At 57.9% G+C, this 24,484-nt stretch overlaps 1 protein-coding gene across 1 annotated transcript; it reads left to right on the forward strand.

The window, feature by feature from the left end:
• Positions 1-7,060: 7,060 nt before the first annotated feature.
• TGM2 (transglutaminase 2) lies at positions 7,061-19,730 on the forward strand. The gene is made up of 13 exons (XM_027646306.1): positions 7,061-7,226; positions 9,294-9,473; positions 11,752-11,994; positions 12,948-13,066; positions 13,807-13,935; positions 14,402-14,582; positions 15,536-15,671; positions 15,783-15,886; positions 16,013-16,252; positions 16,404-16,676; positions 18,246-18,406; positions 18,558-18,694; positions 18,927-19,730. Exons 1-13 carry the CDS (start codon positions 7,217-7,219, stop codon positions 19,081-19,083), a joined length of 2,070 nt encoding a protein of 689 aa, XP_027502107.1. The 5' UTR covers positions 7,061-7,216; the 3' UTR covers positions 19,084-19,730.
• The last annotated feature ends 4,754 nt before the right edge of the window (positions 19,731-24,484 follow it).

Genomic DNA, 24,484 nt, shown 5'->3' on the forward strand with positions numbered 1-24,484 from the left:
CTCCCATGGAGGCTGTTCCAGAAAAACACTCTCCTCCTCCCAGCCCGCTGTGGTCATGGCTCGCGCCCTGCAGGATGCTGTGCCTCGGCAAAGGGCACTCGCCCATCCCAGTCTGGCTGAGCATCACTCATACCCCCCTCAGTCTTGTTTTTGCCAGATCCCGAAGCCGAGCCCCGCTGAGCTCCTCTCTGGAGGCTGCGGCACTGTGCTCCTCCTGTCTGGGTCATTAACGCATCATTAACGTTGGAAGGTGGACCCCAGCCCTGCACCGTCACAGAACTTCCTGCCTGTCACCACTCCTAGTCCTGCCCATTGTCTACCCTTTACTTCTTCTTTCAACTCTTTTGAACTCCATCTTCCCCAGCTCAACACTGATTTCACTACTGGCACTTCTGTCCCTCCTCCACTGAAGTCCTGGTTGCTGAGTCCACCCCATTCTTTTTTGACTTAAAAGTCATTGTCTTAGAGACCCTGAACACCTCTGCATGTCCTGCCCTGGATGAGCCAGCAGGCTTTGTCCCATTCTCCAATAGTGCCATGTCCTGAATGGCACCAGGGTCACCCAGCCAGGACGTTTCAGCTCTTCATGTTATGACATGTCCCTGGTCCCCATCCCTGTGCCAGCCTTACTTGCCCGCTCCCCATCCCCACACATGTGGCCAGTGCAAGCCATGCCCGCCTGGATGGCACCCAGCACATCACAAGAGCCAAAAATCTCTTTTCCCTCCAGCATCACTCTAAGCCAGGCTTGACAGTTCCCTCGCTCAATTTTCTGCTCTGCTGAGAGCTGATCTGCTGCATCCCCCCCATTAAAGGTTTTAGGCTGGGGGAATAGCACTTCCCAGTAAGAAACTGAATCATTCTTCAAACCAGATGGAATTATGATTCTTCTGAATAAAGCAAACACTGGCTTTCCTGTTGTTTTCTTTTTACAAAAGTAAAATAAAAAAGGATATTTTGCAACTCCTGAGATTAACTGATAACACAGGGGGAATTTCCGGCCCCTGGCTGGAGGGTGAATCATTTTCATGGAAGAGCCCTGCACACTGGCTGCTCTCAGCTCCCACATCTGGGTGGGCACAGCTGGATTCTACCTACCAAAAAGTGTTTTGCAACATTCTGCAGAAATTTTCTTATCTCTGCTGATCCTTCAGCACATGATTTACGACTCCAAGTTTGACCAATTAAACCATAACCTTTCCAGAAAGGCAAGTACAGGAGTTAATCAATGTCTCCTTCCCCCCATGAAATGGCAAAATCATTTGTCAGGGGCTGGCAGGGGGCCAGGCTGGTGGGGGTCCAGCAGTGCTGGGGCTCAGGGCATTGTGGTCAGCCCAGACTTGGAGGGGAGCTCCTGCAAGGTCCTAGGGAATAGTTTTTTCCAAAGGAAAGAAAGTTCATAAATGATGGATGCAGAAGATGAAAAAGCCTGGAGAAGTGGAGGGCCCATGAGTCAGGCACAGACCCCAGCCCCAGGGACAACCCTCTTATTCCCATGGCAGTTCCTGGGGCAACCATCCCCCCATGGCTCCTCACACCCTGCTCCAGCAGAGCAGCTGGTACCCAGGCTGGCACTGAGCCAGGAGCTCCGATCCACTGCACTCTTCTTCCTCCTCCTCCTCCTCCTCCTCCTCCTCACTGCCAGATTCCCATCAAGCCCTTCCCTACAGACTGTGGGGGCTGGAGGGTCACTGGGCTCAACTGAGACGAGACAGAGGGAAGAGGAAGGAAAGAATAGGAAGAGCAAGAGTCAGTGGGGCTGCCACACTCCCACAGTGTGCCACAGCTGTGCCCTGCCCCAGGCAAGGAGGAAATGTGGCTGATGGGTGACAAGGCAAAGAAGCAGTGACAACAGCATGTGGGACATCTCAAAGCCCCCCATATGGGCCCCCCAGCAGCTCTGGTTGCCAGTGGAGCTGCTGTGGGTCCATTCCTGTCCAGGCAGCCCCTGGCATCAGGGCTCGGCCTCAAACAGCCACTGGAGTTCGGAAGCACAGGACAGGGATTTGGCCTGTGCTACAGCAGGAATGCCATCATGCCTGGATTTGTCCTCCCGAGTGGCAACCAGGGCAGCAGTTCCGGTTTCAGGAAGTAAATATAAAGGCAGCCCTGGGTGCAGGAGGGAGCTGAGCTGTGGCACAAAGCCACTAGCTCTGTCCCGGTTTTGGGAAGTGGCTGTGAGGAGAGATGTCCCCTTTGTTATACCCTTTGTTTTCTGCTCCAGCAGAGCAAACAGAGGTCTCACCCATCACTGAGCCAAGGTTGCTGGTGCTCTGGGGAGGTGCAGGACTGCTGTAAGAAACGGGAAACCAAAGAAGCCAGCAATACCAGAGGAAAACAGGAAGGCTGAAGGGTAATGCCAAAGGGTCGAACTCCAAGGGCTGGGCATAACTCAGCCTGATCTGAGCTGGCCAGGACAAGGCCAACCCAGCTGCTTTCCAAAATCCCAGCTGTGCTGCATCCCGAGGGATGGATGGAAAATAAAAGTGTGCCAGCGCTTGCCCAGGGGCTTGGCAGACACCCACCCCTGGGAAGCTGCTGACAGGAGAGTTGGGCACAGGCGACCTTCTGAGTGGGGGCCACGCGTGGCTCACGTGTGAGTCCTGGGGGAATTGCCAGCTTCAGGCATGAAATCCGGACCTGTGCACTCACAGAGGAGCACAAACACACTATGCACCAACTGGGGAGCACAGACTCCTCTTGTTTCCCCCTGCAGACCCGTAGGAGCCTGCACACTCTGAAGGTGGTGAGGGATTACCGGGGAGTGGAGCCCTGGGGGAAGAGGCGCCCTGAGGAGGGAGGGCTGGGGGGGTTCCAACAAACTGCTGGGAAATGACAGCCAGAGGCTGGAATTCAGCTCGCACCAGGTACAACCAGACCGGTTTGCAAAACATCATGTTTGGCTCATGGCTGCCCTGGCACTGGACACAAACCCATCCTGCAGCTCTGCAGCCCACCCATGACTGCTGTGGGACCCTGCTGCAGGAGGACTGGCCATGTGGCCATCCTGGGGCCACCAGCAGGGAAGGACTTGGCACAGCTGGAGAATCCAGCTCCCCAGCACATATCACTGCTGTCCGACACAGGACCTATTTTCCAGGGGCTTTCTGGGGAGCCCTGCAAGGGAAGCCCCCAGCCTTCCTTCCCCCACCGAGCTTGGAGACCAAATGAACCAAGAAACTTTTGAGAGATTTTTTCTTTCTCATTTCTTTTGAATAAAAACAAAGACGGTGACATAACAAATTCCTCCTGAACCCCCCCTAGAAGTGGGATGGGATGCCTTGCTCCAGGACTCCCCAGAGAAGCTGGTTATCAGCTGCTAGCCTGTCCCTTCAGGCCATGCTGGTCCAGGTTCTGCACTTTTTGGGAACAGCCTCTGGCTCAGCATGTGCTGTGAGCAGTGAGCCAGAGCCTGGGACTGTGTCTGACACCACTGGAACATCCCTCCCCCTGCCCCGTGAACAGAGGATGCCTCAACCTCACAGGGCTGTGTCTCCCCTGTGGCTGCAACATCAGAGCACACCGGGCCTTCCTGCGGGGCCAGGTGGAAAAACAGTCTGCTTTTCCTTTAAAAGCCACTTCTCCTCCCAAAGGAGAGGCTACCCATTCCCTGCGCTGCCTGGCCTGGCAGGCAGCTGCCTAGGGCTGGGAACAAGCCCCCTTTATGCCGGCTCCAAACCCCTCCATCCCAGGAGCCCTGCACAGCACCGAGCCCATCTTGCTCAAGTTGCTGGCTCAGCTCCAGAGCTGCCTGTGGCAACCGAAGTTCCAAACCTGGAGCAATGTCAGCACCAAGCCAGCAGCTCACCTGGCCCAAACTGCCCATGATGCCATCACCAGCCCCACCCTTCCTCACTCCAGGCCGCAGTGCCCTTACAGACCCTGTCTGTGGCTGCTGCCCAGCGCTTTGGCTCAGCTGACCACAAATGGAGCAGCTACAGGTCTTTCCCCTCCCAGTTTCGAAATATTTCTCCATGCTCAGACATCAGAGCTCTGGCATGAGAAGGGTAATTGCAGCATCTTCAATGCCAGGATCCCCAGCCCCAGCCCCAAATGCTCCAGTCATCATGGGCACGAGACATTGTCTCACCCTTTAACCTTTTCCCAAAGTCACATCCCAGCCCTGCCGGCCCCCTTACAGAGGGGAAATGATGCCGAGCTCTCCACCGAGGAGAACCCAGGTTCCCCGGCTTCAGGGAGCTGCAGGAGCAGCGGCTCTGCTGAAGGCTGTGCTTTGGGGAACACCCGGGGCGGGAGGCACCGCAGGAGATGGGCAGAGCTGTTGAAGTCGGTTGACGACTTAACAGGGCGACTCAGAGCAGACACTGTCCCTTTTCAGGGGTTGTTTATCTGCCTGCACAAGGGACTGACTCAGGACGTGCGGGCACTGGGGGGGCTGCAGCCGCCCCAGCACACACCCAGGAGAGCAAACAGCGGCTCTGCCTGTGCGGGACAGCACGGCAGGGACCGGCACGCTTTGAAGCAGCTCCAGGAGTGGGGCGGGGGCAAGGGAAGTCGTAGTCCTGCACTGAACACCTTGAGCAAATGAGGAGTTATTCTGGGCTTCAGCAGTGCAAACACCCTCTTAATGCAACCTTGTCTTAGTAAGGAGAGTAAAAATACCAGCAGTGTGGCATGGGCAACATTTTCCAGTGCCTGGGCAGACAGATGCCTCTGCGATATGTGGTGTGAGTGAAGTGGGCACTAAAGCTGAAAACAAGGGAGGTTTCCTCTCGTTGAGGTGCTGGAACCAAGTCTGGATAGCCCCTAAAGGACAGCCCTGAGTGGACAGACTTAGAGGGATAACCCTGGGGGACAGCCCCAGAACACAGCACTGGGGGACAGCCCCAGGGGACAGCCAGGCACTTGTCTCCTGCCACTTCTGCCAGAGGTGCCACAGCAAGGATAGGCACTGTCAGTCATTCCTGCTCTGTGCTTGGCCAAGAAGCCAGACAGAAGATAGTCCCAACAGCCTGCCCAGTGCCAGGCCCCCCGGCTTGCCTGGTCCCACACATCCCACACAGCCCAACACCCTTCCCTGCAACAAACTGCTCTGCTTCTGAGTGGAGTGAGAAATGACCATTTCCTGCTGCTCCGAATCCAACAGTGTCCTCGCTGTTTGTCACACATTAACTAAAGCAAACGACGCATTCCAACGTGGCTCCTCTGCTCTGGAGTTCATCCAGAGTTCGCACTAGGTACAGGAGGAAGAGCGGGCCTGTGCAGGCAGAGCTGGACCCGGCACCCCCCAGCACGGGGCCCTTGTCACACACTGGCACTTGTCAACACCGGTGGCAGAGGCTCCTCTGCCCAGGAAGCAGCCCTGGAAGCAGGGCCAACTCAGGGCAGGTGAGATGAGCGAAGGCCCCCCCTCCACCACCTGCACACCCCCAGCCCATGCACATACATGGTGGAGCAGCACATGAGTTGTTTCCATTGAAAGCAGCTGTCCCGAGCTTTCTCTCAGCAAGGATTTGCTGCTCCCACTCCAACCTCTCTCCCCGCCTCCCTCAAGGATGGTGAAGGAGGAGGGGGATCCCCCAGCCATGGCTGCATTGCAGGGCAGTGCTGTTGCAAAACCAGCCATGTGCCTTCAGAGCAGGACACATCAGGAGCCCCCTGCTCACAGGGCTTCTCCTGGTCTCTGCCCTTGGTGTGCTCTGACCTTACCAAGTCTGTTGGTACCAAAAACCCCTTTGGAGAGCTGGAGGAGGTGTCTGTCTCATTTAGCCCCTCCCAACACAGTGCCCCAGCATGCCTGAGCAGAAAGCATTGCCCACTTGTGGGGACTCCTTGCCAGGACCACCCCAAGTCTGGGGAGAGCAGTTTCAGCTGCACCACGTGCTTGGGTGACGGGGCACATTGAGATAGGGCACAACCTGTGCAGGGGCGCTGTGGGGTGATCCTGAGTGCACCAAGTAATGGACTCCAACCATTTGCAGGACATCACCATCCACAAGAAGGTCCCATCACCCACAGCGGCCCTGGAGTGATGCACCAACTACCAAACCTGGGAGGGGAAGAGGGTGATGGGACTGTGGGAACAGGAGGATACCTGTCAGGCCGAGGAGGGTTCCCCATATGCAGATGCCTCCAGTGCAGGGGCTGCAGTGTCCCACACCAATCCAAGGGCCAAACAGGGAGGGTCAGTGCAGGGCTCTCCCAGGAACACCCCCCATCCTGGCTCCTGGCCTTTGGCAGCTTAACTCATATAAAGGAAAACCAGTAACTGAACAAAGTCACTCCAGAGGTCCAGAAACTTCTCAAGACCTTGCTCGTAACAAGCCACGCTCAGGTACGAGTGCACTCCCAAACTCCAAGAGCCCATGGAGATGTGGGGTCTCAGCCCTCTGCCCTTGATGGGTGGTTTCTAGTGTGTTGGCTGACCCCTGGGACACACAGGGAGGGCCAGGCCAGGCCAAGCAACCCCAGGCAGTACCACTGGCAAGATAACGGGGCAGGGAGCCCCAGGGCAGGAGAGGGATGGCCAGTGCATGGGGCAGGGACTGCCAGGGAATGTGCCGGTCACTGCCACATGTACACTCACATCCCAGAGCTAACAGCTCCGTTTCCAACATATCTGGTGTCCAGCAGCAAAGTTTTCAACATATTTTCCCTCCAGACTCCATCTGTCAGAGATGCAGTTGCGGAAGGGGGATGCGATTCCCGACAGAGGCATCCCACCAGGACCGGCCAGGGTGGAGATGGGGCCAGAGGAGGGAGAGAACTTTATAAGGAGAAAACATTCCCGAGTCCTGGCACCTCACTGGGAACCAGGCGGCCCCTCTCCGCCCCCTTGTTCTCCCCTCCTCTTGATCGGCAGCGGGGCCAGCTCCAGCCTGGGGGCTGTGGGATCCCGGGGGACTCCGGGGGAGCCAGCCCGGGGGGCTTCGGGGCCAGCGGCTTTCCTCCCCCCCTTTTTTCTTTTCTGGAGTGGTTATTTTCAATAGGTGGGACCTAAAACCGCCGCGTTTCCTGGAAACTTTGTTTTCCCTTTCTTCCCTCCGCCAGCCCGGCCGCGCGGGGGGGCGCGGGGGGCGGGCGGGATAAATGGGACGGGCAGTGGGGCCGGTCGGCGGGTGGTGAGGGGCAGCTCCGCCGGCGTCGGGACCAGGACAAGGAGCGGCACCAGCAGCGCTGCGGGTGGGACAGGACAGGTACCGGGACCGAGGCGAGCAGCGGCACCGGCAGCACCCGCACCCCCCGCGCCGGCACCATGGCCGAAGGTAGGACCGCGGGGCGATCCCCCCGCACGTGTCGGGATCGCTCCCGATCCGCGGGAATTCCCGACCGGCCGCGCCCCCTCCGCTCCGACCGGCGCTCGGTGCCATCCCGCCGCTCCCTGCTCGCTCGGTGCAGGAGCCGGTCCCTGACCCTCCGACAAAGTCAAGGGCGATGGGGACCGGGAGAGACTAAAGCGGGGCGACGGCAACAAGCCCAGCGGGGTCCGTGCGGGGTCCGCGCGGGTCTGTTCCCTCCCTCTCGACTTTCCGCTGGCCCGGGTGACGCCAGTACCCGTAGGAGTGAAGTTTGGTGCTATTTAAAGCTTTGCCGGGAAAGGAAAGTTGACAGCTGGGCGAGGAGCGTGTGCCCACAGCCTGACAGGGTTAGGGGATTTCTGAAGGCTCAGGCATAAATAAAGCTTCTAGTCTTCGGGAGTCCTTCACGCGTGGCCCTTCAGGGCAGAGAGAGCCCCCGCCTTCCACAGAGCTGCCCCCGGAGTCCCAGGAAATGGGGCCGTGTAATACTCACGGGCACGGGGCCCTCTGGGTGAGACGGCATCACTGTGCCCTGCTGTTCCACAGTGCCGCAGGCTGTCCTGGCTCCCGGCACCACTGCAGCAATACCAACACACTGGGCAGCTCCTGCTCCAGGGAGCCTGGAAACCCCCTTCTGCTTGCAGCACCGCAGCCCCCTCCCTGCACATCTCTTGGCACACATCAGTTTGAGGTAGAGGCACCTGTGCTTTGAGAAATCTGCTCTTTGCTAAATGTGCTGAGGATGATAACCCTGGGATGACTGGGACAAGGAGGAGTCCTGGTTCTGCTCTCTGAATGCACTTATTCACAATGACTTTGGGTCCATGTTGGTGAGGTTCCACTCGTGTGGTCCATGTGCTGTAGCACAGAGCTGTGCTGCTCACAGAGGGGGAGGCAGTGAGGGAAAGGATCTCTCTGTGCTCTATCCACACTCCAAGGTCCCCATGGACTGACTGCAGGGACCTTGCCCTTAGTTATGGACAGTCCCAGCAGCTCTAGCAGTGTGGTGGGGATGGTGACAAGCCCACTGCCCTCCAATGGGCGCATACTGCAGAGTCCCCTTGTCCAGAGAGCCAGGAGCAGTGCTTTCATTTAGCTCTGGGAACAGCGAGCTCATGGGCAACTGTTTCCATTTCGCAGTGGTTCCAGGAGGGCTCTGTGACTACCAGGGAAGGGCATTGACAGGGAGAGCTGTGGCACGGGGCTGCAAGCTGAGCATCGCCCACTGAGCCACCCCAGGCGGCGCTGAGCTTGCTGTGTGCTCTCCTGCATGGAATGCTTTTGTTTATTCTGGTGATTAACGCGTCACTGCAGAGCAGTCAGGGGTCACTGGCCTCAAGCGATGATGAGCGATATCTCATCGCGCCCAGGGCGGTGGGGACATGGCCCTGCCTGGGCTGGGATCAGAGCAGAACAGCATCTGGGGCATCACACACCTCTGTCACTGAACTTACACTTGCTCTCACCAATTTGTCAGCGGTAACAGCACAGTAAAGCTGCTGGAGGCCAGGCTGAGGCACAGGAACATCCCAGGCATTCCTGGGCTCAGCAGCATGTGATTAGGATGAGGGCACACACACAGCAGCCCTGGTGACAGCCCCTCTGAGTGCAGAGCTTAGCATTGGGCTTTACCCTGAGCCGTGGGCCTGGCACAGCTCTGGCAGCACAGGGTGCCCCTCCTCCATGGTGATAGCACGGAGGCAGCTCCATGGCACACAAACACAGCACAAAGCTGGGTCAGGAAGGCAGAATGTCACTGTGAGCTTGGCTGCCAAAGCTGTGCCCCTCTCACAGTACATGATGCAAGCCCAGCCTGCAGAGCCTTCCTGGAAGGAGCTCAGAGCTCAGCACGACCACAGTGCCCAAGGCTGCACCGGGCACACTGGGCAGGACAGGGCAGTGTGGGCAGGGGAGGCTCAGATCCCTCTCCAAAGTGCCAACCCAGGGCTCAGGGTGGTCTGTGGCCCCCAGGGACTGTGTGTCATGGCTCAGCTGGTGCCAGGGTCAGAGCTGTACATGCCACTGCCTTCACAGATCTGGTGCTGGACACGTGGGACCTGCACTTGGAGCGCAATGGGCGGGAGCACCGGACAGCGGACATGGGGTGCAAGCAGCTGGTGGTGCGGCGGGGGCAGCCCTTCACCATCACCCTGCGCTTCTCGGGCCGGGGCTACGAGGAGGGGGTGGACAAACTCGCCTTCAACGTAGACACAGGTGAGTGCCCCCACATTTGTGCCACGAGAGGGAGGGCTGTGCAAGTGTAACCAATCTCTGCCCCTGCCCCAGGGCACCCCTGTGCTCCCACAAGGGCTGGGCCAAGGGGACCTAACTCATCTCATACAGTCCCTGTCCTCCTGTTCCTGCCTGGCAGAGGCTGGCGCTGTGCACAGCTTTTGTGTCACAAGAAGAAAAATAGGTAGAAACTCATCTCCTTAATGGGAGTGGAAGGGAAGCAATAAAGAAATAAAACAAGGGGCCGCCACCACCTGTTCCTCCTCCTCCTCCCATGGCCAAGCCAGACTTGGGGCACACTGGAGCTGCCAGCTCACCTGGAAGTGCCTTGGCTGTGGCTGAGAACCTGCCCAACCCTCTTGCCCCTCTGAGAAACATCAGCAAAGTGAATCTTTTCAGCCAGGGGTATCACAGTAGTTCTGCTGATGGGCTTTACACCCAGTGCTGCTGCCTCTCAGACTTTCCCCAGAGAGGGGTTTGCTTGGGAAATGCAAACACTGGAGTAAAAAATGTTCCCATGCAGCAACCCCAGCACAGCCCCCAAGAAAGACTGGGGATGTGGCCACTGCTCCTGCTGCCAGGGCTGGGTGCAGCTCCCGGGCAGGGGCTCGGCCCCGCCAGCTCAGAGCAAAGGGAGAGGAAACTCTTTCTCAGGCAAGAGCTATTTTGAGTCTGCAATGTCCTGCTGAGTCAACCCGGCGAGAACTCAAAGTACAACTGCACCCAGGTTTCCTTGCAGACTCTCTTCTTTTCTACACCAAAAGCTCTGGTGGCAAACCCAAACCTGGAATACCTCAGCTTCAACCTAAACCAGCAGCTCCCCCCATGCCCTGGCAGTCCCACAGGGGCTGCCCACCCACTCCCACCCTCCAGGTTTCTTCAGGCCATGCTACAGCCAGGCAGTCCCAGGGTGATTTTTCTGGAGGAGCAGCCCTGGGCGCAGCCTCCCAGGCCAAAGCTCAGGCTGGCAGAGGCTCCTCTGGGCTGCAGCCCAGCCCCAGCTCTTGCAGAAAGAGGGCAAAGGTGCTCTGGGTGCTTGCAGAGGCATGTGGCAGTGCCACCCCACCAGCAATGGCCCCGGCACATTCCTCACCTGGGACCCACAGCCCTGTCAAGGCAGGGACTGCCAGACCTGTCCCCCCAACCTGGGACAGCAAAGCCACCGAGGCTGTGTGCCACCTCCCACTAGAAAGAGAGGATGAAGAACAGAGTGAGAATAGAGCTGTATTTTTGCAGCAGCCCTGTTAGCAGAGCCTGCTCTGCTGGAGCCTGGGGGGATGCTGTGGGCTGTGGAGGCAAGAGGAGAAGGTGGAGGAGGAGGAGGAGGAAGAGAAGGAGGAGGAGGAGGAGGACAAGGAGGAGGCAGGCTTCCGTGGCTGCCCATCCTACAGCAGCGCCAGGCTGGCCCGTGCCAAAAGGACACTGTGAGCTCAGCCCAGCCTCCCCGGGAGGAGAAACTGTGTCACTCTTATGAGTTCACGAGTATTTTTGGTGACTGGTCTGACGCCCTGCCCACACTGTGGGCGAGGGCTGGCAGGGGACCAGCCAGGGCTGTGCTCCGGTGGGGGAGAGTGGATGGCAGTGGCACCACTGCCCAGGCTGCCAGCCAGGGCCAGGGAGCTGCTGGGCTGGGCTGGGTGTCACCGCTCCAGGGAGCAGGTCTGGAGCTGGCTCAGTGCAGGTGGCTTGGCCATGGCTGCACTTGGAAGGGCCAGCAGGGATCACGCTGTCCTGGGCTCGGCGTTTTGGCCACTGAGGTCATCTCTAATCCTGGGATGTTTGCAGCAACGCCTCAGGCTGCACACATGGAGTGGGGCTCCCAGTGACAGGGGTCTGGGGTTCATGGCTGGGCTCTGCCAGCCCCTGTGCCCTGGGCTGCAGCAGGACTGAGCTGTGCAGGCACAGGGACTCGGCAGCTCTGCTTGGAGCAGAGGAGGGGGTGCAGCTGAGAGGAGAGACCTGGCCCTGGGTTGGGCACCAGGACATGCACCCCCTGCGCTCTGCTGGCACTCTGCCTGTGGAGTGAGTCTGTCCTGCCCCAAACAGTGAGAGATGTGCCTGAGCCCCCCACAGCTGGGCTACCCTGTGTTCCCAGTACCTGAAAAACCACACAGTGAATGCTCCCAGGTTGTGCCAGCCAAGGTTCAGGCAGCTGCCACAGAACAGGGGGTTTGAGGCAGGTCTCCTTGGTGCAGCCCCCATGCCGGAGCTCCCAGGGTCCCCAGAGCACTGAGAGAGCTGACCTCCTCCTTCCTGGCAGGGCCCTGCCCCAGTGAGACATCAGGAACCAGGTCCCACTTTGCCATGACTGACTGCCCGGAGGAGTCGTCCTGGAGTGCTGTGATGCAGCAGCAGGACGGGGAGTCCCTTTCTGTCTCGCTCTGCTCCCCTCCCAGCGCCCGCATCGGCCGCTACACCCTGACACTGGAGACCAGCACCGGGTACCAGGGCTCCAGCTGCCACATCGGCCACTTCATCCTGCTCTTCAACGCCTGGCACCCAGGTGAGGCTTTACCTTCCTGAGCCCAGGGGTCCCTGGGTTCAGGCAAGCACAAGCCGCTCCCCAGCGCTGGGGGGCTGCATGTCACCACAGGTCTCACCCCACTGCAGACCCCAGGTGCCCCAAGCCCTGCCCTGAGCTCAGGTCTAACCAGAAATTCCCACTTTGCTTCCATTTCCACTCAATCCCTGCAGTAAGTTGTCTCCCACCCTAGGACACACACCTAGTTACCCCTAGTTGTCTCTACTTGCCCCCAGTTGCCCCTAATTGCCCCCATCTGGCACATCCCTACCCAGGCACCCAGCTTTTGTCTCAGTGACAGGGATGTCACTCTGTTGGTAAAATTTGGGCAGCTGAACCCAGAGGGGAGGCTCAACTCAGTGCTGCAAGGTTTAACAGCCCTGGGATTTTCCTCTTGTCACGTCCCTCCCCTGCCCCTGGACCGAGTGGTTTCCTGGATCTCAAATGCTCCATACTGGGTCCACAGAGATAAGGAGCTGTAGGAAGCTCTGCTCAACCTGGGCTGTGCCGAGCACTGGGGATGGACGTCTGGGGTTTCCTTCTGCAAACATTTCCAGTAAATACTGATTTTCACAGCAGTAGCTGCTGTGAGTGAAATGGCTTCGACTCACCCGCTCCCACTGCTCACTGCTCCCCCAGGGGAGGGAGGGAGGTCTCCCCTTCTGGGAAAAGACCCAACTCCATCAAATAAAAGGAAGGAAAGAGAGAGAAATGAGAAAGAATGTAGAGAAAACTGCAAACCCACTGCAAGTTTCCCATCAGCTCAAATCAAACTGGGCTGAAATTCTTCAGCAGTTTTTTCAGGCAGGAGCAGTTCCAGCCCCTGTTGCCTCATTTCCCACCAGATGCATCCCCAGGGAGGGGTGGCCCTGAGGGGGTCAGGGGGCTGGTGGCACAGGGCTGAGCCCTGTCCCCATCACTTGCTGTCCCCACAGAGGACACGGTTTTCCTCCGTGACGAGAACGAGCGCCGCGAGTATGTGCTGTCCCAGCAGGGGCTCATCTACCAGGGCACCTGCGACTACATCTTCTCTGTCCCCTGGAACTTTGGCCAGGTGAGTGGGCATGGCCCCCCTGGGACTCCCAGCAGACCCCAGCCTGTGCAGCCCCGGTGCTGCAGGGCAGAGGGACTGGTGTCATGTGTGTGCCCCCCCAAACATGCACCCCAAATGCTGTCAGCACCTCAGGGTGCAGATGTGGGTCAAAGAAACCGGAGTCTTGTTTCCAAGAGGGAATGCGCTGACTTCAAAGCATGGCAGGGAGAGGGGAGGTTTTCCTCATGGCTCCTGGGGGCCCCACAGCCACGTGCCCCTAGTCAGGGTGGCCCTGCTGTGCCAAGGAGCCGTTCCCTGATAACGTGCTCCCCAGTGCCGTGCTGGGGGTGCTGATAAGGTAGTGCCTGCACTGGGGGGGCTCAGCCACCCTCCCTGAGCGAGGACATGGATCCTGTGGCCCCCGCAGGATCCATGCCTCAATTCAAGGAAGGGCTGTGACTCAGCTGTGATGGGAAATAGGTGGTTTTTCACAGAGGTCAGCTCCATGCATGACCCCTGGGCGGCTGCAGGAAGCCGGATCCAGCCCCGGCGTGAGGGCGGGAGCTCATCTGTGGGCTTTGCAGGCTGAGTGGGGACGTCACTCAGTGGGTGATGGCCGGGGAGGGGACCCTGGGAAGGTGTGACCCCCTGTCCCCAGCAGTTCTGCTTGCAGGGGCATCCTGGTGAGCCAGGGATGGAGGAGACAGGTGCCAGAGCCCCTGTGGGGACCTCACATGCCTTTTCTCCCTGCTCTCCACCAGTTCGAGGATGACATCTTATCCATCTGCCTCAACATGCTGGACATAAACCCCAAACACCTGAGGGACCAGAACCGGGATTGCTCCCGCCGCAATGACCCCGTGTACATCGGCAGGGTGGTGAGCGCCATGGTGAGTCTGGGGTGCCCCTGGCAGGGTGTCCCCAGCACCCCACGTTCCCTGGGGTGTAAACACCTCCCAGCTACAGCTGTGACAGAGAGGTGGCATTTGCCACCCCCCCACTTAGGCCATTTTCCTTCTCTGCGATGTTTCTTCTCCCCTTTACACCCTTTCCTGTTATTGCTCCTATATGTGTAAGAGGCCTTTAAGAGGAGAGGAATGGCAGGGGTAGTCACAGACCATCCTGTGAGCAGCTTTGGGATAATCACACTCAAATTCCCAGGCCGAAGGACTTGTTTCTTAAATTCATCCCTGATTAGCACCGCATCCCAGTGAGCTCTTGCATGGATGCAGGATGCTAATGTGGGCGACAGTGCATGTGAATGGGGCAAAAGCTCTTCCCCTCCCTCCCCAGCCTGCTCATGCCTGTCCATCCTTCCATCCATCCATGCCTCCATCCTCTCTTCTCCTGCCACAGGTGAACTGTAATGACGAGGACCGGGGGGTGTTGGCAGGGCGGTGGCACGACCCCTACGACGATGGGACAAACCCCATGTCCTGGATTGGGAGTGTGGATATTCTCAAGAGGTGGAAGGATTTTGGGTGCCAGCCAGTCAAGTACGGCCAGTGCTGGGTCTTTGCTGCTGTGCAATGTACTGGTGAGAGCAGACATCTCTGGTCTCCCCCACAGGATGGGGTCCCCTCCATCTCTCACCCCGGCCCCCTGCCCTCCACCCAGTCCTGGTGCTGTGGCCAGAGGGAAGAGCTGGGGTTGGCTGCAATCAGCCTGCAATGATTCCTTTGCAATTAGCTCTCTGTTATTCTAATTTGTCAGGAAATAGAGGGAAAAAATTATAGAAAAGGGCTCTGGTTTTTCCATCAGTGCTGCCTGCCTGGCCAGGCAGCAAGGGAGGGGCCAGGGCAGGATAGGGGGAGGGAAGTGGCCTTAAGGCCAAGTTTGCAATAAAGTCACGAATCCACCGAGATCAAATTAATGTCATGGCCACCAGGGCAGTCAGGCTGGGGAAAAAGAGGAGAAAAATTCCAGGCTGGCTGCTGCTGGGAAACACTCACACATGCTCGTGCAGCTTTGCCTCAAGAAAAAGTGCTGCCTCTGTGCATGCATTGATGTTTCACAGACAGACGAGACCCTTTTTAGAGGAGAGAAATAGGAGAAAACTGAAGTAGATATTCAGTGACTCGCAGAGTTTTATAGCCTTCTTTTGAAGCGCTGTAACTGCCTCCCTGCTCCCCAGGGAGCTCCATGAGCAGTGAAAGACAGCTGGGAGATGAAATCCGGGGTTCAGCACGGCTGCCCACACTCTCCCTCCAAAGCTCTCGCAGACGCTTTTGTGCCTTTTTTCTGCTGCAATATCAAACCTGTCAGACTGTCAGAGCCGTGTGCCACCCAGCTCGCCCGCGCACAGCAGGTGTGGGAACCAGCCCCTCCCAGGGCATCAGTCCCTGGGCACCCCTTTGCCAGGGAACAGGAAGGGCAGGAGTCATGCAGGACTGGGGATCCACAGGACAGGGACTGTGCAAACCTGAGGCTCTGTGGGATGGGAGTGGTGCAAATCCAGGCCCCTGTCTCACCCTACCCTACTCCCCACAGTCATGCGGTGCCTGGGAATCCCCACCCGGGTGGTGACCAACTACAACTCAGCCCACGACACAAATGCCAACCTGACCATCGACCGCTACCTCAACGAGAACGGGGGGCAGGAGCGGCAGTCCTGGGACAAGATCTGGTAAGCAGCACGGCGGGACCCCAGCCTGCCCATCCCCAGGGCTGCCCCTGCCCTGGAGCCTGGTGGCTGCTGGGAGAGGCTGAGGCTTCTGCATCCTGGCTTCCCTTGCAGGAACTTCCACTGCTGGGTGGAGTCCTGGATGGCCCGTCCAGACCTGGCAGGTGACTACGACGGGTGGCAGGTGCTGGATCCAACGCCCCAGGAGAAGAGCGAAGGTACAACGTGCACCACACTGCATCCGCCTCGTGCTGTGACACGGCAGGGTCACCCCAGCACAGCCACCTCTTACCACTGCAGTGGCTGAACCCTGGGAGTGGTGACAGTGGCTCTGCTCCCTGCAGGAGTTTTCTGCTGCGGGCCAGCCCCCGTCAAAGCCATCAAAGAGGGCGACATGCAGCTGAAGTACGACATCCCCTTCATCTTCGCGGAGGTGAACGCCGACGTGGTGTACTGGGTGGTGCAGGGCGATGGGATGGAGAAGCAGAGCATCCAATCCTCAGTGGTGGGGAAGAACATCAGCACCAAGAGCGTGGGAAAGGACAACCGGGAGGACATCACCCACAACTACAAATATCCGGAGGGTACGGGGAGCTGCAGGGGCAGAGACACTCGGAGGGGGATGTGGCTGTTGGGAAACAACTGCAGCAGGAGGGCTCCAGGGTTCAGGGTAGAACAGCCTGGACCATTCCCTCCCCATATCCCTGGGAATCACGGGAATTTCGTACACCGCAGGGTCTGAGGAGGAGCGGAGGGTGTTTGCGAAGGCAGAGCACGAGAAGAAGTCTGTCCCGGAGGAGGATGAGGCGCTGCACCTCAAGATCAAGGTGTCAGAGGGTGCAAACAAGGGCTGTGACTTCGATGTCTTTGCCGTCATCAACAACAACACGGATGTGGAACGTGTCTGCAGTGTCAGGCTGTGCGCCCGCACCACCAGCTACAACGGCACCACTGGGCCCCAGTGCGGCCTCACGGACTTGATCGACATTGACCTCGAGCCCCGGTCAGGTAAGAGACCCACTGGTGGAGAGGGGGCTGCTCTGCTGCGTGTGGGGTCAGCAGAATGCCTATGTTCAGCTGCTCAGTGGGCAGTGCCCCTCGGGGACATCCTCCTTAGCTATCTACCACTGTGGATTTTTAATCTTTATGAGAAGACTGAGGAAATTGCTCAGGCAGAGGCTGAAAATGCATTTGGAACTGGACAAGCCACTGCTGCTGTCATGCTGAGGGAGCGAGCTGGGCGCACCCCCAGGGCGCTCCATGGTACTCGTCTGCATCCCTCCTGCTTTCCCGCACACCTCAAGGCTAGGCTGGGCTCCCACTGCAGGGAGATTGGGACTGGCTTGGGTCAGCCCCAAGCACACAGTCCCAGGTCGGAGGAAGTGGGCGAGTTTACTGGCCATCAGTGCTGAAGCTCTCGGTGTCTCGCTGGGTGGGCGCGATGTCCCCTGGCTCTCAGCCACGGAGCTGTCCTGGCACGGCCCCCCCGAACTTCCCTCGCCCTTGTCACACGTGAACATCATCATCTGCTCGTTAAACACGAGTTTGGGTTTATGTGAACTTGCCAGAGACCCTTCGGGGCTTGGAAAGGCCACACATCTGCTGTCCTGGAACAGGCAGATGTTTACCCTGCGCCAAGCCCTGCTCTTCACCAGCCCGTAGCACACGCAGAGCTCGGCGCTCTGCCAGGTGTTGAGCAGTGCTACAGGAATGAGGAATGTGCCGGCTCTCGGCTCTCAACACCGTGGAGGGGAGTGGGACGTGCCCCTGCTCGTGCTGGCAGAGGTACCAGTGCCTGCTTGGAGCCTTTTGCAGGGCGGGATGGGGACGGGGGGGCCACATGTGCCCACCCTGCTCTAGAGGAGCACTGCTGGCCTTTGGGGTCCTTAACGTTCCTGTCCAAAAGGACATAATTTTCTCTGAAGCTCTAATTACGAGCTCCTGAAGCTTCTGCCCCCAGCTGCTGTCTCAGAATACAGACCTCAGGATTCCCCAGACCGCATCCATTAGGGCACCCCAGTGCTCTGTGCTGATGTGGGGAGCCAGGCTTGTTCCTCTCCCCATGGCCTCATTTGATGCTACAACAGTTTGTGTCCTGCTCCAGGAACGACAGGCTCCATTTTCCATGGTCATGGCTGCTCAGGGGTCCTTGCCAAGGCACCTCTGCAGCTGATTCCCTTCAGCCTCCTTCCCCCTCAGCTCCAGACAGCTCCATCCCCCAAGGACTTTGGGATAAACAACAGCTAAGGGCTGAGTGAAGGCAGCTGCCAGGGAGCCAGGCTGTCTCCTGCTGCCCACATTGGCTGCCAAGGGCTGGCAAAGTCCCTCTGTGATCCTGGTGCAGGCACAGTCCTGGGGTCTTGCCCTAGGACATGGCTCCTGCTCCTCCTCACACCCTCAACATCCCTTCTGGCACCTGGGTTTGGAGTCCCAATCCTGCAGGGACCCCAGCTCCCCCCTCCTTGCAAGGAGCCTCGAGAAGCTCCTGGGGAGCCCAAACCATCTCAGCAGAAGGTGCCTGCCAGCACAGGGCTGGGTGTGCTGTGGGTGCTGACCCTGCTCTGCTTCCCCTTCCAGAGAAGAGGGTGCCCATGCGCATCCTTTACGAGCAGTACAAGGACAGCCTGACCCAGGACAACCTCATCAAGGTGGTGGCTCTCCTGACCGATCACCAGACCGGCGACGTCATGGTGGCTGTCAGGGATGTCTATGTTGAGAATCCGCCAATCAAGATCAGGGTGAGGGTCCAGTCTCCCATCCCAGGCTGGTTTTGGGGGGCAGGGCTGCATCCCCTTGGACCTGCATCCATCCCACCAGGCCCAGGGCAGGGGGAGCACCACGGCCCCCAGGAATGGTGGGTGCTGGGGGTCCAGATTCTCCTACTTGCAGATTTTAGGAGAGCCGATGCAGAATCGGAAGCTGGTGGCAGAGATCAGCATGGTGAATCCCCTTGAAGTGCCTCTGAGCAACTGTGTGTTCGTGGTGGAGGGCTCCGGCCTCACCCATGGGCAGCGGGTCAAGCAGCTGTAAGTTTTTCCCTCTTCACCTGGCTGGAATGTTGAGAGTGGGGTGGATTTCTGTGCCTTGAGCCCCCAGGGAGGGTGATCCTGGGGCACAGCGGGAGCCGGGGCTGTGCTGTTCCCTGTGGACTCAGAGCATCCCTACGCCACACCTCGCTGGGGAAGGGGCTCGGTCACCCCACAGGGGTCCCAGGCCCAGGAGGGTGACGGGCCCTGTTGACCCCCTGCCCTCCCACAGTGAGGAGCCGGTGGAGCCGCAGGCAGAGGCCAAGTTCCGTCTGGATCTGATGCCGCACCTGTCGGGGCTCCAGAAGCTGATGGTGGACTTCGAGAGCGACCAGCTGAGGGGGGTGAAGGGCTACCGCAACGTCATCATCGCGCCCCAGCCCATGTGAGCAGCTGCCGTGGTCCCCGAGCTGCAGAAACCCTGCCTTGCTGGCTCCCCACTCGCTTGAGCCCAAGATGGTCCCAGGGAACCAAAGGACTGCCGGAGCCCAGCCTGACCCCACTCCAGTGGCAGCAGTGCCACGCTCCTCCCCGGGAGCAGGGACAGGACAAAGGAGCTGGTGGCACTGCGGGGCTCCCGTGGCAGCCGCTCGCTTCACCGCTGTTCCCTCACCCTGTGGGGTGGAAGCATCCCTGTCCTGCCTGTCCCCCAGCACTGGGCGCAGCCGGGACCCCAGTGCAGCCCCCTCCTCTTTGCTGTGCTGACAGCCCCGGGCCCCAGAGCCCATTTCATAGAGGCAGCAGCAGAATGACCCCCTCCAGCCCTGACTGCACCTGCTGTCGCAATTCTCTGACTGCAGCTCGGTAGAGAGAGATTGTATACTGTGAGCACAAAGCTGTCTATACACCATATATGCATACAGAACAAACTTATAAATATATACTGCAAATAACCTGCTGCTTGGGTACAGCCAAGCATTGGCTTCCATAACCGTCCTGGCACTGCAGAGACTGCAGGGAGGGACAGGACATTACCTTGACACAAACCAACCATGCAAGCACTGAATAAAAATTCTATTTTTCACTTTCAAAGCCAGACCCGGCTCTTCTTGCACTTCCTCTCCCCACAGCAGCACCCAACTGCTCCTTGCCCAGTGCACAAGTGGGTGCCCAGCAGTCAGGCTGGGGGGTCATTGCCATGGCTGGCACTGCAGCCCCACATTGGCCACTCCCTCTGCCCCGAGTCGGCCTGGCCTGGTGTTCTTGGGCTGCTCTGCAGCTCAGGGGTCAGGAAGAGGGGTGACCCCAGTGGCTCTCCTGGTCCCATGGCACGACCTGGCAGCATCGATGGTGTGGAGTAAAGGTGCATTCAGCCCTCAAGGCAACCACCCCACACCTTCCTGGGGCACTTCTCCCATATCAGGAATGGCTCCATGCTGTTACTGTGCACAGAGAACAGGAGAGAGAACCCTGTTTGGTTACCTGTTGATTACCACCCATGGTAATCAAACCAATGGGTTTTGCACACCCAGGCTCTGGGCAGGGCTGTCCACCCAGCCTGGAGTGGCTGAAGGGGCAGCTGGATCAAGCACAGGGATGCAGGAGGAGAGTGTGGATTCGTCTCACGCCTGGAACTGGGGTCGAGGCTCTGCTGAAGATAAACACTTCCCATGCCAGAACAGTCCTCCAGCCTGCTCCCCACAAAAAGGGTGGGAGCCTTCCTGCTCCTGTAAACAAACACCACAAAAACCATTTACAGAACTGGTGGTCTCTAGCTGAGGGTCCCACAGCCCCGGCAGAGAGGTTGCACCGGCCCAGGGAGACAGTCTGTGGGACAAGGGGACCCTCCTCACACTGAATGGTCCCAGTCACCCTGACATTCCTGGCATCTCCCATCCCGCCCATGATCCATGGGCAGCTGGGAGCATTTCCCACCCAGGACAGCCTGTCCTCCAGCTTCCCTTTGTGTTTATCTTTAGGATGAGATAAAATCTCCACATGCAGCACTCCAGGCACAGCTGCTGCTCCCATGAGCCAGATTGGGGTTCACGGCCAGAACTCCCCACACCCCAGCTCTGCTTCCCCCATGGGAGGCCAAGCTCAGACCCATCTCAGCTCTGTCCCAGCCCCAGCTCCCAAGCGTGGGACTGGAGTGGGCACCCCTGGTCTGGGATGGGCACTGTTGGGCCCAGGCTTCATGCACAGCAGCACATCATTTAGCCAACAAAACCTTTCAAGACAACCCTCCCAGAGAACCATGTGATCCATTTCCCCTTACCTTGTGGAGCTTTAACCACCACATCTCCCTGTCCTGCTTTTCTCAAATGCAACAAAAAAAGGGAGCTGGGGGCTGGGACCCCCATGGGGTGCAGTGGGTCAGAGGGGAGGTCTGGCCCAGGGAGCGATGAAGAATGATGAGCAGCTCTCCCAGGGGACAGGACGGTCACCCCATGGCATGGGGACAGGGTAGGAGTTCCAGGAGGGATGGGAATGAGGGTTCTCTTGCAGGCAGGGCGAACAGTGGAGGCCACACTAGCCCCCAGCTCTGGCAGCAGCAACCCTCCAGACGTCATTCCCAAGAGCAAAGGGAGTTCCAAAGAACCCCGAAGGAGTTAATGGCACAATGAGCACTGCCTTCCCTGTCAGGGACATTCCTCAGCCCAGCAATGATGCACGGCCCTGCTTTAGAGCATTTGTTACTGGGCTCTGCTGAGCCAGGCCTCCAGCTGCTCAGCGCCTGGGTTAAAAATAACCAGCAGCTCCACTGCTTCGGAGCCGGGTCCTGATAAAATAAACATTAGCACAGCTATTCCTGAAGGTCACTCCCATCCATCTGAGCCTCGGCAGAGCAAGGCTGCTCCGACAAGAAACGAGCTCGGAACAGACTCCAAACGCTTTGGCTACGGTTTGGTAGCAGGGGTTGGCTCTCAGGTTTGTCCTCCATTATCCACAGAACTGGGGTCAGCTTCCCTGTGCCCATCCTGGATCACTGACACGGTCCTGTGCTGCACCCATCTCCCTGTGCTCATCCCGGGTCACTGATGTGGTCCCACGTTGCATCCATCAGACCCTCTCACACTCTTGCTGCACGAGCAGTAAATTATGAATTAGATATTTCCAGCATCCACTGTGTGGGAGGGTTTGTAATTCAGCACTAGCCCAAGTGCCAAAGCCAGGCGGGAGTGTTCACGTGTCAGGGAGGTTACGGATACACCTCAGCTCGCTGGAGATGCTGACTTGCCAAGAACTGACTGTAAATTCATTTTAGACTTGAGGACCTTTAACTTACCTTCATTGATGGATCGAAACTAGAACAAACTCCCATAAATCAGAGCTTCCACAGGAACAAATCTGTGGGATTTCCAAACGCCGCTGCACCTCCAAAGGTCTCCCTCCTCCCCCACACATGGACACATTTTTACCCTCCTTGAGCCAACAAGACACTTGAGGCACCACCAAACAGCGAGAGAAAGACCCATAAACCCCACACGGCAGGAGGTCCCGCTCTGCCCTTGCAGGAAGCCACCCTCTCTTCCATGGTCACAGGATGTGCAGGAGACACCATGGAGAGATGGTGTCTGCCTCTCCAGCATGGCCATCCCGTGGAGTTGTAACTCCCGGAGCCTTTCTGTGCCTGCCTGTTCCCTTCACGCAGCCTCCCAGCGGAGCAGCCCCTGGCTCGTCCCTCCCTGGGGTCCCCATCCTGCACCTCACAGCAGGCTGGGCTGACACACAAACAGTGAGGACTGGTGAGAGCCAGCTGGGTACTGGCAGCAGAGCGACGTGCTGACAGTCAGCCACTTGTCTCTTCCTAGAAAGAAGAAACAAGACTTAGGTCTTAGAAAGAAGGGACAAGACTTATCTCTTCCCAGAACGAAGAAACAAGACTTAGCTCTTCTCAGAAAGAAGGGACAAGACTTATCTCTTCCCAAGAACTGACAAGATCCTAAATCTGTTTCTGATTAACTATTAGTTGTCACACAGATTTGCTCTGTCAGCAGCAGTGTGACACTGGGCCACCACGAGCCAGCCAGGCTGCAACCCATCACATCCCTGAGCCAAGGGACATGGATTTGCAAACCCAGAATCCAGCCTTGACGGGATGTAGAACACCAGTCCCTCAGGCTGCTCTGTGCTGAGGGGGCATTTCTGTGCCCAAAGTGCTCATTTCCCTTAAACATTCCCATCCAGGGGCTGCCCCGTGCTGGCTGGTCCCTGGAATCCCCTGCCTGCTCCTGGGGTTTCCTAGAGGAGATCCTGGGTGTTTCCTGCTGCTGCTGCTGGGCTGGTCAGAACACACCACACTTGTTTGATGCTTCTCAGTCTCCCAAGACAAACATTAATCTTCCCTTGAAGAACATCAGAAAAACTGTGAAGACACACACAGACAGAGTTTAAGGTGAAGAAAAATGTTTCATGAAGCAACTGGGTGTCCTGTTTTAACACATCCTTTCCTCCTCCATTCCCTGGACAGCACACAAAAAGCGTCAAACCCTGCAGCAGTCGATGGCTGTCATCTGCTGTGGCCATCAATGGGACAGACCATCTCTCTGGGACAGCTGCTTCACTGATACAGGCAGCAGAAACCAGGCAGGTCAGTAACAAGGGGATGCCTGGCACAGGATTTGGGGCACTTTCCCAGTGCTGCTGCTCTCTCCCAGGTGAAGCTCACCTCCACCCCATGCCTTCCCCCTGCCCACTGCCCTGGGTATCTCACAGCCAGGAGCACTGATCCACGTTCTGGACCAGCACAACCACGGTTTCATCTGCTCCAGCACCCACAGAGGCCTGTGAGGCCACTGGCCTTTATTAAACTTCTGGCTAAATGTTGTTATGTAAAGCCACTACTGAAAATACAAATAAAGAAACCAATTCCTACCTACTGTTGCCTTCCAGCAGACAGGACAGAGGCAGTGGATGCCTGTGGCACATCCCAAAGCCAGTGAAATCACTGGCAAATACATGTCCCGGCCTCAGTCCAGCAGACCGGCGCCGTGTCTGCAGTGACATTTCACCCAAGCGTTTTATCAGGTCTTTTTTTTTTTTCAGATGGCATGAGGCTTTTTCTATCTAATCTCAAAGATAAACACACATGAAGTTTGGAACTGACCAGGGAACATAGCAACATTTGGCCCAAATAAGCAGACTGATGAAGCCCAGAGCATCTCACCCCCCATCGAAATGCCGGCAGCGCAACTGCCCACCTCCCTCGGCACTCCGAGGCTCTGCCAGCCCTTCCTGATGACCATCACAACCTGGGATCTCACAGACTGACCTGCTGGTGAGCCAGGAGTGAGTTCTCACCTTGTGCAGGTGTGTAAGCCAACACTCTGGTTACACAGCAATCCCCGCTGAGCACGCAGCGAAGGGAACGCGCCGGTGCGCTGAGGCACAAAACTGCACAGACAGCTGCATCAACAGCCACATATTTTCAGAGGCGTTTGTTCCAGTTCTTAAAAAAAACAACAAAAACTCGATTCTCAAAGGCAAGGAAGGACAGCCAGTACCTTGTCACATTCATGTCTTTGAAAACCCCACCCCAGTTCCTACACCACCACACAAAGGTGGTTTTCAGCGGGAGGAACCGCACCAGCTCCCTCCTGCTCCCACAGCGCCACGTGCCCACCCCCTGCACGGCTTTGTGAGAGCAGTGCTAAATATAGTTCCTTTAAGGGAAGATTTGTAAATCAGTATAAAACATAATCCGCTTTGCAGATACTCTCTGAGGCATATGAAACAATCACTGTTTGCCCACAGAGGCTGTTGCAGACCAGTTAATTGAAGAAGCCCTAAGCCTCCCCAAAACCTCCAGAATTAACTCCCAGGGTGATGCGAAGACCCCCAAAGCCA

Source organism: Corapipo altera, unplaced genomic scaffold, assembly GCF_003945725.1.
Source record: "Corapipo altera isolate COAL_440 unplaced genomic scaffold, ASM394572v1 64, whole genome shotgun sequence".
Lineage (NCBI taxonomy): Eukaryota > Metazoa > Chordata > Aves > Passeriformes > Pipridae > Corapipo > Corapipo altera.

Coding starts and splice junctions, on each gene's coding strand:
- TGM2 (XM_027646306.1), top strand. Junction 16,253..16,403: donor CAACTACAAATATCCGGAGG/GTACGGGGAGCT, acceptor CGTACACCGCAG/GGTCTGAGGAGGAGCGGAGG. Junction 18,695..18,926: donor GGGCAGCGGGTCAAGCAGCT/GTAAGTTTTTCC, acceptor GCCCTCCCACAG/TGAGGAGCCGGTGGAGCCGC.